This window comes from Acanthopagrus latus, chromosome 9, assembly GCF_904848185.1.
Source record: "Acanthopagrus latus isolate v.2019 chromosome 9, fAcaLat1.1, whole genome shotgun sequence".
NCBI classification, from domain to species: domain Eukaryota; kingdom Metazoa; phylum Chordata; class Actinopteri; order Spariformes; family Sparidae; genus Acanthopagrus; species Acanthopagrus latus.
Window position 1 is genome coordinate 8,504,903 of NC_051047.1, and position 14,702 is coordinate 8,519,604.

Below are 14,702 nucleotides of genomic sequence, written 5' to 3' on the forward strand. Positions count from 1 at the left end.
GCACACCTTTAAGGAATACTTTGATATTTTGGGAATTATGCTTATTTGCTTCAAAAGCACTTCATATGTAGTCTAGAGACCGTGGGAACAAACTCTGTCCAGAGGTAATTAAAGCTAAAGTCAATAGCTGTTGCACAGTTTACTGTTTGTTTGATTTACACAAAAACCGCAAAAAGCACAGAAACTATAATTTGCCATTGTATTGCATTGCATTACAGCAGGGCTCTGGTGGGTTACCAGTCCTGGAAAAGAAATAGTGCAATACAGCACCATCAATGTCTTCATCCAACTGTGTGCACTCGTTCTGTTATTTCTTGGTTATATCTAGGCTAATGTTCTGGTTTCGGGGGAGGGTTTCATTTTGGGTCAGGGTCAACACGTTCTCACTCCCAGCTCATCAGATACAGTCAGTAGCCCTGGGCCTGGTCCTGCCTGTGTCATCCTTCTTACCCATCTATCATCACTTAGCAAGTTAGACATCTTAAATAAGCTGCCTCCAGTAAGACTTTCAAAATAAAAAAAACTTGTTAACAAACATCTCACAAATTATGTTTATATTTTATGACACTTGGAACTCTGTTAGCTTTGCGAAATGGTCACTGTTTCGTTAGGTTGAGGCACCAAAAGTACTCAGATCATGAAATAATTATGATATTTATGTAAGTTCTGTTACATCACTTGCGCTATTTACGTAGCTGTGCCTTACTTATGTATCTTAAAAACAAATCAACCTTGGCACTTGGTCACGCACAGGACACAAAGCTCACTGTTCTGAGGGAAAGTCCTGTGTATGACCCATCCAACCACCCACAAGCCAAACTTTTCTTGCTATTAATACTTCTGCATTAGAGGGGCACTTCCGGCAATTATGCTAGAGCTAGGCAGCCAGACTTAGATGTATAGGGCCACTGAGCAGGCTGCGGGATTTGACATGTTGGGGTTGAGAACAGGCCAAAGTGTTAGGTTTAGTTGCTACAGTTACACTCAGACAACACGTGTGTGTTTTCGTTTACAAGTGAAAGGGCTGAAGAGAGTGTTTCTTTAGAAAACTTGAACTGCTCATAAATGTGTGCCTGCGTGTGAGCTTTGATTGCAAGAGGAGATGAAACATCCGCCTCGCTGCCAGGGCTTGATTTGCACTTGTTCTGAGGACAAGACCTGCTTATGCGCGTGTGTTTACACGAGCTGTCAGTAGTGGTAATGCTATCAAACGCAGGCAGGTATTCTGATGGACCTGTGGGCCTCTCATACCTGCGTTCACATCAGTTGTCATCTGTGGACCGCAGCTTGACAGGAAGCCGGCTTAAAAAAAAAGAAAGGCACTGACCCTAACTGAAGGTCAGTGGCTACGCGGACTAAACAGAAAAGCAGCCTCCCTTAACAGGCGTATTCTCATAAAATATGCATCCTTTCGAATTTAACCTGTGCCAGACGCAGCCACACCGATATCTTTTACATTCGCCGTAGCATCCGCTGACCTCATTTCCCTTCATCACAATCTTTGAATTCATGAACGGAGCTCGGCCTGACCTGACACCACCCTCATTACCATTCTATTAAGCTTTCCCAGCGCTGAAATACACCCAGGTCCTTCACCTGCATCAGGAAATTATTAATATTAATGCGTCCACCTATACGCTCTATGCATTTGCAATCGGGCGCACACACACACACACACACACACAAACACACATCGGCTCTGCTTACCTACACACCACCACACACTGCCCGCTGAGTAATAAACAATAAGGCACGCGCACGCTCGCTCACCTACACGCGCACTTGGTGACAGCCTTCAGCTCCGGAAGCAGGCCGTGCCAGAGGGGCTCGGACTAATTGATATTCTCCCACACTGCCCAGGGCTTCTCCAAGGAACCTCACTCTGCAGTGCTGCTGACAAGGCACATTCCATCACTGCTGCAGACTTAAAATAGGATCAAAGGATGGGCCAGTGTGTGTGTGTGTGTGTGTGTGTGTGTGTGCATTAGACAGATAGAACAGAGAGACGGGAGTGAGTGTGTGACCAGCATGTCGACTCCTCAGTGTATTGTGACAGCGCTGTTTTGGCTCCGCACTTCCCCTCCTCTTTGAAAGCATCCCTCCCCTTTATATTCATCTCGTCGCGCACATTTGTGTCCCCAAACTCCCTCGTTTTCGCTTCATCACAAACGATGCACCATATTGCCAGGTTGTTTGTCATTCGGGCCATTATTCGGCTATTAACCAATCGCTGCTGGCGAGGGGCCACAGGGCGGAGTTTAATCACCGCCACTCGCAGCCGGTTGTGGTTTCCTCTGCTTGCTGCAATCAGGTTCTCCTGCAGCGTGCAAAAGTCAGAGTATATTTTTGTCTTTAGCCAGTTGACCTTTTCTTTCTGAAGCTATAGTTGCCAGAAGGATTTAATTAGGCTGCAGGTGAATAGGGGAAAACATTTGAACTAATCGGTGAAACTTCCTGAGTTTTCTTAAAAAGAAAACACTTACTATAACACGATGTAACGATTTCCAAAATTTAAGATGATATACTCTCATATCGCAATAACAATATAACATCTATTTATTGCACAGCCCTGAGACCCCTGATTTAACATCATTCCCAATGGTTCCTTCCCAGGAGCCCACCTGCCCACCCCCTCCTCGTGCATGGTCACGCAGCAGTTGTGTTTTTTTTTGGGTTTTTTTTACCGTATGTGTACTTCAGCATCACAAGCGTTAACTGAATTTTTTTTTTTTTTTTGGTAAATCTGGGATCGAGCTATTAATGAGTGGAACTCACAGCTTGAAGTCACTGTTTCATTAATGTCTCTGTCGGAGGGCTCCACACCTCAGGCCCGCTTTAATCTCCTCCCTGGGGGGAGGGGCAGCACTCCATCACGCTCACAACGGAGACACATACTGTAATGTGGCTATACATATTCTCCGGTGGCACATTTAGTACACCTAGCGGCGATTATGTGATGTACATTTAAATGATTTTATGACGCTCTGCATGACATGATGAACCAGCTATTTAGGGGTCTGTGAGCAGCAGACTTGAACATATCAGCTCCTCCACTTCGTTTGGAACTACGTCTCCACAGGCTGGTTTTTTCCAACCGTTTACAGATATATTATTCATTTACAGTGAAGCAGGGCTGGTCTGGGTGGCAATAAAGTGAGGATTCTCTCGACTGGTACTCTGTGGATCGCTACAAAAGGCACCCTCATTCACTCACCTGCAAGTTATTACACTGCAGCAAGAAATAGCCAGAGGAAACCCTCACAAATGAGGGCTCATCGTCCCAAGGAAGTCTCCGGTCCAGGAACTGAATGTTCTGCCTTTATGTCACGCCGACTGTTTTTGAAATCAGTCAAGTGTTCACCATGGACTAAAACAGGGATTCAAAGCAAAGGACTAACTAGGATTATTTATGGACTCATTAGCTGCTGTGTCACAAAACCCCTTAACAACTTTTGGACATTTCTGCTTAGCTTTTGAGTAATTGACCCTCAATTTCACTTTGAGTTTGTAGTTTGGATCTTAGGATACTCTGAATCCTCTTTAAAAGCACCGCTTGTGAAAGCCCTGTAGACACACTGTGTGGACAGGCAACAGCTTGCTGTTGTGAATCTTCAGTTCCTTCAGCTTCTCTTCCACCTCCAGACCCTTCAGATCTTGTGATCGGTTATTTTTCTCCATCCCACATTCAAAAATCCAAAGGTGATGGAGCCATTTCCATCGCAGGCCCCTTTTTAGAAGCTTCCACGTTCTTAAAATCATTGTATTTTAGACTAGCTGATAGTACTGTATCTCTATCATCTTGCTTTAGGTCTGTAGCTGAAGAGATGTGATGTCTACACAAAGGAAAACAAAGACTGCACTGTTCTGTCAGATAGAAAAATCCTACATGCCTCGTGCATGTAAGATCCTGACATGTCGGACATCTTTGGAAACTCGTGGATCACAGCTTAGATTCAAAAGAAGGTTCTGTAGTTCTTGGAATGACTTGCTCTTATCACTGAGCTGCTTTTTTTCTAACGAGATTGCTTTATTTTTGTCACATGTCAAATTATGTATATGTTACTTTTCCTGATGGTGAACATCTTCATGAGACAGTTGCCAACATAATTAAAGCAGCAAACTCATTACAGCTTTCTGGATCCTTTTTCAAAATCCATGTTTCAAAGTGCTTCACAGATCAGTCATGCAATCATCAGGTTTTAAAAATAACAGGGGGGAAAAAACTGAAAACAAGGAATGCAATGCAAATACAATGCAAATACAGTGGATTGTGTTTAAGTAAACAGTGAAGGATTTTGGACTCAGCAACTCTAACAAAAGCTCTTCATTTTCATTGCCCCTCTCCGAGGCCTCGACGAGCACTCATCTGTCTTAGCTCTCTGATTAGCTCAGACTATTAGCCTCACCAAAACAAATGAGACACATACACAAGGCGTGCTGCAGAATGCTCGCAGTCTGTAAGCTTTTATTGCCTCAGTAGATGGACTCATGATATTCAGTGATTAAACAGCTAAAGCACGGGGAGGACGAGAGAGAGAGAGAGAGAGAGAGAGACGAGGAGGGAGGCAATGACACAAATCCCAGCAAAGCAAAATCACTGCTCATCACAAAATTAAATTAACTCCACCACGTTTGATTTGATCCGGGCGAGTTAAGCTTTTTTTTATTTTTTCCCGGGCCTGAAAAGAAAGTGCTGAGTCCCACTGACTGTTTTTAACCATCAGGACGGGCCCCGGTGATAAAAGAACATGGCCCCGAAGCAGAGTAATAGCAATGATGAAATGGGTTGTTTATCCCGGTTCCACTGGGTGACATTTGCGGTGGCTCGGCAGCAGGACATCCAACTAACGCTAATGTCATTTCCCTCCGATGAGATTGGATTAAGATGTTCTGACCCTGATGAGGCCGAGGCTTCACAAGTCTGGGAGCCGATTGTGTTTGCTGAATCCATGTTCTTCCATACAAGTCATCCGTGTGCGGTGTTATGCCTGTGTCGACAATGTATTGATAACAGGAGGAGCACAGGCTGATTTGCACAGTATTTCACATGTGTGTTCTTTCTTTGGAGAGGCTAATTTCTCACAAATTAGCTCCTGAGGCAACATTTAGTCCTCCTTCATTTGGGGCCAGTCTCAGACAAAACGTCTGAACGTGTTAATCCGTTCTCTTGAATAAAGTGTTTAAAGGGTTTGCAGACAAATGAATGTGAACAGCTCGGGGCAGGCTGTCAGTTAACCATATTAGGTCCGAGAAGGGGGTTAGTATAAACGGGGCATTAAGAAGTCACAGGGAAGGGGTCTTGGCTTGGAGGGCTTTGGAATGGGACTGCCATGGACTCTCATGCGTTCACATGCAGGAGGAAAAAAAATGTAGGTATGTGCACCCTTGTTTCGCTTCATGACTGAATATTTGACAGGGTTTGGTTGTGGGTTTCTGACACCCGGCACTGTTTGATATGGGTGTTTTTTTTTGTCATGCTCCTGCAGCATGTGCTGTAGTAAGTGCATGTCTGTGTAGAAGGCTTGTCTGACTGTCTGAGAGTTCAGCCTCATGCAGTGTGCCTCTCCTCTCCTCTCCTCTCCTCTCCTCTCCTCTCCTCTCCTCTCCTCTCCTCTCCTCTCCAGCATTATCCCAGACCTGGATCTGGCCCAAAGTGTCGTCTATTTGTTCTCTGCTCGAGTGCCACATTTGTAGAATTGATGGGGACGCCTGTGTTACTCGAGCACGCTGGTGCTAATTTATGCCCCCTGTTCAAAACTCAGACGGTGACATCATGATGCTCAGCTGTGTACAGTTGCGTAACCTTTGCTGTCTTCTGTCCAAATTGGATTTTGCGGCACACCCTGTCACATTAGGTCTGTTTGGCCATTCGTCTCACGTGTTTTGCCAAATTCTCGATCCAAACAGTGATTTGTCCTCCAAAAATGCTTCTTGTTTGTGGAGCTCTGCTGGTGATGCTCCACCATTATCACCATATGTGTAAAAGGCACTGTACAAACAGTCTGCTATTATCCAGATGCACAATACGATTTTAAGACTAAAGAATCGTGTTCCATAATCAAGTGTTTTTCCTTCGAAAAGTGCCTCTTTGTGAGCAGAACTGAAGAAAACCTGATTCCCTCTGAATCAGAGACAGTGCTGTGTCAGCAGCTCCCCTGCGAGTCTCTGTGGGTGAGGGACCATTGTTGAGCTGACAGTGTCCGCTGCTGGTTGGAGCGCTAACTGCAGTGCCTCCTGCAGCACCGCGGAGCAGGAGGCTTCCCAGCGAGCCGAGCAAGGACATAAAAACTCTGTGCGCACCCGCAGCCCGGGCTCCTAGGACCGGAGTGGGGTGAGGGCGAGAAGCACCCGAACAACCAGCGCACACGCCTGATTGATTTCAAATGATCAGAATCACACATATGCCTTAGTGAGTGTGATCGGTAAGGCCTCTGTTGGAACTTCATCTTCAGCTGCCACGCAAGGGCAACCTCCATTTCTTTGTGTTCTTTGGTATAAAATAGCATCTGTTTCCTGGCACTTTTACAGTTGTAAATAAAAGAGCAAGAATCCTCCACAGTTGAGCATCTGCCCCCCCTTCGACCCATCCCGTATTCTCTCACACCCGCACAGCTGGATGTCAACAGGTGCGTCTGGCGTGCGCGGAAAGAGCGCACAACCTGAGCAAAACAAACAAAAAACACATCTAACAACGCACCAGTCCCCCATGAGCCCGGCTGTTTAATTACAGCCACAAACAGCAGATGGCTCTCTTGAGTTTTAATTTCTGTGCCTGTGATTGAGACTAAGATGATATTCACCCCCTCGAAAACAAAGGAAAGGGGATCAAATATTGTTGCTTTTTTTCTTCTTCTTCTTCTTTTTTTTTTTTTCTTGTCTTATTCATGTATGTACTGTATGCCGAACCGACACGCCCAACACGCCGCCTGAACAGAGGAGTGAGCGGAGCGTCAAGCGGATCTCCGGGTGCTTGTGGTGCACATGGGAGACGTCTCCCAGTCTCTGGTGGACGTTTAAGTAAAGGTTATGGCGCCCGGCTGAAGGAGGCGTTCCGCTCCGTCACTGCGCGGCGCTGTCCGTGGTGCTGAAGCGCACAGGGAGCCCCGGGGGAGAGCTCGGCCTGAAGGGCGATTAAAACTCTACGAGTGTGCCTCTCTGCCACATGTGCAGCGATTCATATCTCCATTAACGAGGCAGAGCGTGGAGTTATTGTAATTTGGCACTTATTTGAGGTGTGAAACATACCAAACGACACTCTGTCAGCAGCCCTTTGTTTGTGAATCCCACTTACTGTCTTGAAATAATAAAAAAAAGTAAAGTAAATGTCCCAAAACTGAAGCGTGCGGAAATAAGAATCTTACCATCTCATTACAGAAAGACCCCGGCTGCTCATTCCGCTCCAAGCAGGGGCTTGGTGGTCGAGAGGGAGGGAGCTGGGGGGGAGGGCATCCTCTTCACTCAGGCGTGTTCTAACGAGCGGTTAGGACTTGTTGATGGGGAGGATTTGTTGATCTGGGGTATATAGACCAAAGCGAGCGACCACCGCTTCCTCCCATTTTTTTCTCGCTCCCTCTCTTTCTCTCTCTCTGAGTGTGGGAAAATAAACGACGCCGTAAATCGGCGGCGTTATTCCCTTTACGCACTGATCGCCATACGCGCATCTCCAACGCCGTGGTGGCTCCGTATAGAGAAATGTACAGTCTGCTGATCGGGTTGTCAACTTAATGTATCTGTATGCAGCTTGTCTCACAATGCAGACGTCACCTCGACGGGATCCAGAGCAGCTTTGGTTGTGTTTGTTCTGTTACGCGCAGCCGCCTGTGTTGTGATCGTGGAATACAGTGAAGAACAGATGTTTATTTTTTATTGCGAAACCTTTGCCGGCAGACCGGCAGGTAGTCGGAATACAAGTTTGCTTTAATTCAGCCCGCTGCACATTTTTTCCCCCCAACTCTGCCACGGGTGCGTATTTCTCCAAACGTGTGACTGTTGATCGGTCACCGCAGCGTCGCCGTCGCGGATCTGGTTCTCGCAAACTTGGGAGTTGGTTCCATCCCGGGCGCTGCTGCTGCTGCTGCTGCTCTGCCTTCACTCGAGTGCGGATCTTCGTTGGAGGCGCCTTGCGTTCGCCTGATTGCTGGCGGCGCACATGCACAGGCTTCCCCGCCGACTTCTGATCAGAGCAGCCTCCTCGTCTGGCAGGCTGAAGGAGGGGAGAGCGGAGGGCGAGAGGAGGAAAAAGAGTGGGTGCATGTTGCTGTGAGGACGGCGCTGCAGCCGGTATTGGACATTTAAAGGAAGGCGATGCCACTGAACATGACAGAGACAATGAGCAAAAACACCACTGTGCAGGTATGAATAATCCTCTGACATCTCGGTCCGCGTGAGTTTGGCTGTAGCTCTTCATCAAGACTATGGTTATTGATGCATGTATGGAATTACGCATGAACTGAGCTCATTTTTTTCCCCCATCATGTCCAAGAATTTTTCGAGTGACGATGACAGCTGTATAAATACCGGAATTATCATGTAGTATTTGGACTAACAAAGAAAACCTGCTTCTTAAAAACAAAAAAAATAATAATATTTGACATTTGACACCACGGAACGGACCGCTTAGCCGCCACCATGGGACTGTGACCCGGGCTGCGAGCTCCGAGAGGCGGCTGTTTGTGTAGTCTGTGCTCCGTGCGCAGACTGGACCCGAGCAGTTGTGACATTTTGAGCCATGGCTGCTGCAATCGCGAGTGGGCTGATCAGGCAGAAGAGACAGGCACGGGAGCAGCATTTAGACCGACCCTCGACCAACCGACGGAGGAAGAGCCCCAACAAGAACAAGGGGCTCTGCAATGGGAACCTGGTCGACATCTTCTCTAAAGTGCGCATCTTCGGCCTCAGGAAGCGGAGACTACGGAGACAAGGTGTGGGAACTTTAGTTGTGCAAGGTGCCTTGCTTTGTTGGCGTGCAGCGTTTGTGCATTCAGTGTGAACATGTGCATTCATCCAACCACCGGTTGATGGCTCTAATTAGGCCTTCAACAATCCTAATTACCCGTGCGGGTGAAGTCCACCAGCTGATAACACAATGAATGGTGCTCATTTATTACTGATTACATTGACCTGATAGTTTTGCGCATCCGTGCGTAAAAAAGAAAAAAAAAGTTCAGTTGAAGAGGAGGACGTGTTCTGTGTTGTGTGTGGTTGAAAACAAAACAAAACAAAACAAAAAAAACCCTCCCATTGATTAGAATGTAAATCCCAGGTAACTGACAGGCTCCTGACGAGTTGTACCCAATGGTTTGGACAGGGTTCTACCGAGCTGTGTGTGTGTGGGGGTTGTCCTCACCAAGCACATAGAGGATTGGCTGAAAGGCTTCATATCACAAAAAAAGGAAAGAAACGAAACTCATTTGTATGCAAGCAAAAAAAAAAAAAAAAAAAAAAAAAAAGGTCAACATGTCCCACGGATTGGATTCAAACATAATCTTTTCTGGCATCATTTCTGCGAACCCGTGGGCCACTGGCCTCTCCTGGCTCCAGCTGACAGTCCCCCTCCACTTGTGAAAATGTGGCAGTCTGGGATTGGTAAAGAGCACTGTTAACAATTATTTCGCTGCTGGAGCCGGTGCCAACAGTGAGGGTAATTTTGTTCTTGGAAAAAATGAATTAGGATAATTCATTTAGGAAAGAAATTACTCCAATTATCTCCCCCCCCCAAACACCCCACTCTCAGTGAGTGATGGTGAAGCCTCTGTGTGCTCCTCCTTGGAATCATCAGGTATCAGACCTGTTGCACCAGAATGCACTCTAACTCCAACTGACTAAACGCCATTTTGCATAGTTTAATAGCAAACTCTCATTACGCACAGCATTTGTTTCGGAGGCAGCGTTGAGTCTTTCATCTTGTTCACAAAGAGAGCCATTTTGATAGCCGACTCTCTCTCTCATCCCCCCTCTCTGTGGTCACAGTGGAATTGAACAACTCGAGTGAAGACATTACCCTTGACTAGCCCTTAGTGATTACATGGATTAAAATGGCTTTGATATAACAGGATCTATACAGCGGCACAGAGAGCCCACATCTGGACATGGGTCAGGTTGCATCAGGCTGGCAGGTTGTAATCGTCTGTCCTCCAGGCTGCTGTTTCCAGCTCCTGCCCACTGCGTGCATGTGTTTGTGGCTGCCACGGTGTTTTGTGTGTCTGACCGTCTGTCCCCTGAAATTGGCTTGTGGTGCATCCATCTTTTCATTTAAACATCAGCAGCGTCCGGCAGCCTTCACAGCAGACGTGCGGACAGACAATGCTGTCATTCGGCCGGGGGGGAATTAATGTCTGGCCACGGCGACAGAAAAGACAAACATACAAGGCTCAGAGAGCTGGCTTTTTATGGCGCTGTCTGTGCTTTAGCGTGTCATGGACGCAAACGTTTGGCTCAGGTGAATCCGTCAGACATGTGGACGCCAAGTCAACCTGCACAGGCAACCCTGAAATGACTTCACACCTTGCAACGGCCATTTTACAGAGCAACTAAAGAGCCTCCCTGAGCCTCAGGGTAATGATGATAATCCACAGAAACAGTGCCAGCACAACTGTCAGTGAACTGTGTTGGGGAGCTTCTTAAAAAGAAAAGCACGACCCCACCGTCTGGGTAATGAGAACCACTCCCACTAAAAAACGAAATTAAAGTGATGAGGGGAGCTGTTTCTTTTTTTTCTCCTAAAAAAAGAGCAATTTTTCTTTGTCCTCGTTTTGAGGCTCTAATCGGAACACAGGGCGAACACACCGTTTCTGCCTGCTTTCATTTTCTGTTATTTGTGATTAGAGGCCTAATGGGAATGCGCTTCATTAATTTCACCCCTCGTGAGAATTGAGGAAAAATCTTTACCGAGCGACACCGGGCGTCTCTGCTGCTCACCCCTCTACACCTCTCTTAAACACTTTTCTTCTCTCCGCTCTTGCGTTTTATCACAAGTGCACGCGGTTTAGGAAAAACCGAGGGCTCCTTCGGCACGCTTAGTTTAATTCTGGCACACCCACTTTTTTGGTGTGCCAGGGGCGAAGGCACCACCGATCACACGTGTTGTGATAACAAAGGAGCGGAGGTGTCTGAAATATGGTCCAGTGCCAGCACTCCCTTTGGCTTTGAGTATTGATCTCCAGAGGGGGGACACTAGATTAGCTATTCTTATGGGCTGTATCGATTCGGGCTGACATGAATTGTGTTTTAGAGCGTTTTGGTCAAATTCAAAGAAAAACGTGTGAAAAATCGATAGTAATTATCCTCGCGCTCGCTCTATCAAAACGTTGTTATTGTGGCAGGATCTTCATAAAGCCGAGCACCCACAGACGCAGGATAAACAGCACATGATCTGAACGAGTGAAGTGCCGTCTTCTTCTGTTCATTAGAATGCACAGATGTGGCTTTCTGTCCTCGTCTAGCACTTGAGGGAATACGCCCGGGAACACTTTCTGTTTCCTCCCTTCGTATCGGCTTTAATTTTAAATCATCCATGCATTTTGGTGGCAGATGCGGAGCCGGTGATCGCGCAGATTTTTTAAGGGATTAGATGGGAGTTGCAAATCCTATTAAACTCAAACCCAGTAAGTGAGCTGTGGGCACATGCAGCTGGGGCGCGCCCATAATCTCGCCCGCTCTGGCTCCAATTATCTAGCTAGATTAGATCCATAGATCATCAGATCATGTTACAGAGATCAGGCCATTAGATTAGCTTATGTGATCTAGAAACCCATTTGAGATGAATGCCTCCCCGCGCCTGGCTGTTTATTCAAGAGCACGGTGACAGGACACAGCAGTGCGTCATCATCTGAGCTATTGTTGGGGTTTCAGAGATGTTGTTGATAAAGGGGCGGGGGTGCTGTTACTGTCCTTTTCTTGATCCACTTTTCCATGACAACAGGAGCAACATAGAGGGGCTTTTCCTTCACAGGCTGGAAAAGCCCTTCTCCTATTCCAGAAACATTCAAAGTGGGTCAGGCAGGGCAGGGCTGACAGCAGTCTGCAACTGCTGCTGCAGCTGTGCCAGGGTGTGTGTGTGTGTGTGTGTGTGTGTGTGTGTGTGTGTGTGTGTGTGTGTGTGTGTGTGTGTGTGTGTGTGTGTGTGTGTCCTTACCCTCACACACACAGACTGAGGAATGACACAACAGAAAATAAGACAGGGAGAGAATGGGAACTGTAGGAAGGCTGCCTCCGAAAAGAAAAAACAACAACAAAAGAAGTCACAACCTTTCTGTGACAGTCCAATTTATATGCAGAGAGGTCTTCAGCAGCAGAGCAAGAATTTGAGATCTTACAGTTCCAATTTTTGTTGTTTTTCAAGGAAACCCCCTGCTGCTGCCAAACCACCGCTCTGTTTCCCTAGAAACAAAAGAAGTGGCATGTAGAAACATGCAGTGCTTCTGTTGCAAAACTAATATCAGGGCGACCGGGGAAAGTCCAATCGCGGCAGCCACTGGATCCTCCTGTGATAAACAGCACTGGCGTTTCACCTTTTGGTAAAGAGGGAGAATGCTCAGACAGATGAGGCGAGAGAGGCAGAGAGAGAAGAGACAAATAAAGAGGATGAGTAACAGAGGAAAGGGGGCGACTAAGTCAAGGACCTTCCCGACTTAGGGAATCCCTGAGAGACATTTTCAAAGCGGCCCTTGGTTTTTTAAGAGTGCATACACCATATCAAGCCTGTCTGACAGAACTTGAAACGCTGTGCCGCTCTGAAAACATTTCCCTTTCTGCACTCCTGTTCTCAAATTCCTTTTGTTAGTTTTATGAGACGCATAGAGAAAGGCTGGGTCTGTAAATGCCGTTAAGTGATGAGTGACAAATTACCTCAGATCTACCCTAAACATTTAATTTTCATTGGCCATGAGTGAGTTTGACCTTCAACATGACTCGTATTAATGGGTTCCCAGCTTTGTTAGAATCACAAAAGCCATTATATCACTCTTATGTATGCAGTGGCAAAGCATGAATGTCTGATGTGATGTCAGTCATAAATAATGCACCAGTTATTTGAGGACATGATTGAATTCGGACCAAATTCGTTCAGACACCCTTCAGAATGGGATTAAATGTCGACAATCATCTATTATTGAACCTCATTTCACACATTTTGTAATTGCTTTCTGACTTAAAACGTTAGAGACTTTGGCACACCCTCGCTGCAGTCCAGAAACACTAAGGGGGGGGGGGGGGCTAGTGTGTGTGTGTGTGTGTGTGTGTGTGTGTGAGATCTTCTGGCTGGCTTGCCCCAGGGGAACACAGCCAACATCACATGATTTATAGCATGATGGAGGAGCCAAGTTCTCCCCGCACACATACATACACAAAGAGGGAGCGTCCACAAAAGCCGGCAAAACGGTTATGCAGTTTTAATTATTACAGATCCCCCCCCGCAGGTCTGTCTTCACAATCAATCCCACCGCCACACATTGTTTAAACGCTGCTGATCAGAGCCATTTATCGATCGCAGGTTAGCCAACTTGGTGAGGCTGCCCAAGAGTGTTTGCTCACAGGAATCAGGCAGCCGTTAAATATTCATGTGAAAAAGTGTGGGTAAAGCTTAGGGTTTGCGCGCATGGGTGTGATTTTGTCTCCCCGCGGTGTGACAACGTGCCCGTCACCAGTGTGGTCCTGAGGTTATGCCGTACGGTGTCTAATCGCTGGATGCTTATGTGTTTGAAAGCATGCCAGAATTAGCTTTATCCTTTGTCATGACATCCTACTGCATTTTGCAGATGCTGAAAGACAGAGAGGTAATGAAAAGAGGGGCTGGGAGTTATGAAAAAATGCTCCTCCATGCAACGGAATCATTTTTGCACAGTTTGACACACACAGTTTGCCACTAAATTGCTACGAGACTGTCCATTCAGCAATTGTGAAAGCCATTTATCAACTAAATGTCTTTAATGTGACTTTGTTTTTTTAAAGATAATAAATCATATATCTTTTGACTATTGGTTTAACAAAATAAGACATCTGAGTGTGTCACATCAGGCAGAGGAAACTTGTGATGAGCATTTGTTACTATTTTTAGATGTGTTTTTACATTAAACAATGGAAGCCCATTTCTGCCATTAAAGAAAAAAAAAGATGTAATGCTGGTCTAGAACATTTCAACCCACTTTTACAAATGACTAGTTAAAAAGTCAAAAATGTGCAAATTGATCACAGCTTAATCTTACTGAAGTTTTTCGGTAGTTGCAGCCATAAAATTAATCCAGCTGGGCAACATGAGACAACTAGAATGTCCCTCCTCTTGATAAAGATGCATACCTTTATCAACAAAATCGCCTTTTGTTCTCACTTGTAGATACCAGCCACCTAAAAACACCTGATGTTTTTATCAAGACCCATGCATTATTCCCTGAGAAAGGTTAAAAAACGAGATATTAAAGGAAAAAAAACCAGGATCTGTCCCTTTATCCTGATCCGCAACCAGCGTGACTGGGGTCTACTCTGGGCTGAGACCCATTCACAATCCAAGTTTCATGGATTTCTGTCTAAACTTTTTTTAAAATAAACTAAACTAAACTGCCACGTGACTGGCTGAATTACTGATGTGAGAGTTGTGATAGGGATTTATTAATGTTTAAGCCATTTCACAGATTAAAATACTGAAGCCATAAAAGAAAGGAAAAAAATAGATGATGAGTTAGTCTTGATTAAAAAAGATATCCTGGTGA

General features: G+C 46.0%; 1 protein-coding gene across 4 annotated transcripts in view; it reads left to right on the forward strand.

Moving 5' to 3' along the window:
* The window catches only part of fgf14 (fibroblast growth factor 14), a 122,840-nt gene that overhangs the window by 71,420 nt on the left and 36,718 nt on the right, over nucleotides 1-14,702 (forward strand). The window contains exon 1 of one of the 4 annotated variants that reach the window (XM_037109431.1): nucleotides 6,854-8,921. The exons of the other annotated variants lie outside the window; for them this stretch is intronic. Within the exon in view, the coding sequence (XP_036965326.1) occupies nucleotides 8,729-8,921 (193 nt within the window). The 5' untranslated portion in view covers nucleotides 6,854-8,728. Of the gene's footprint in view, nucleotides 1-6,853; nucleotides 8,922-14,702 lie in introns of those variants that run through there. 4 annotated transcript variants of the gene reach the window in all.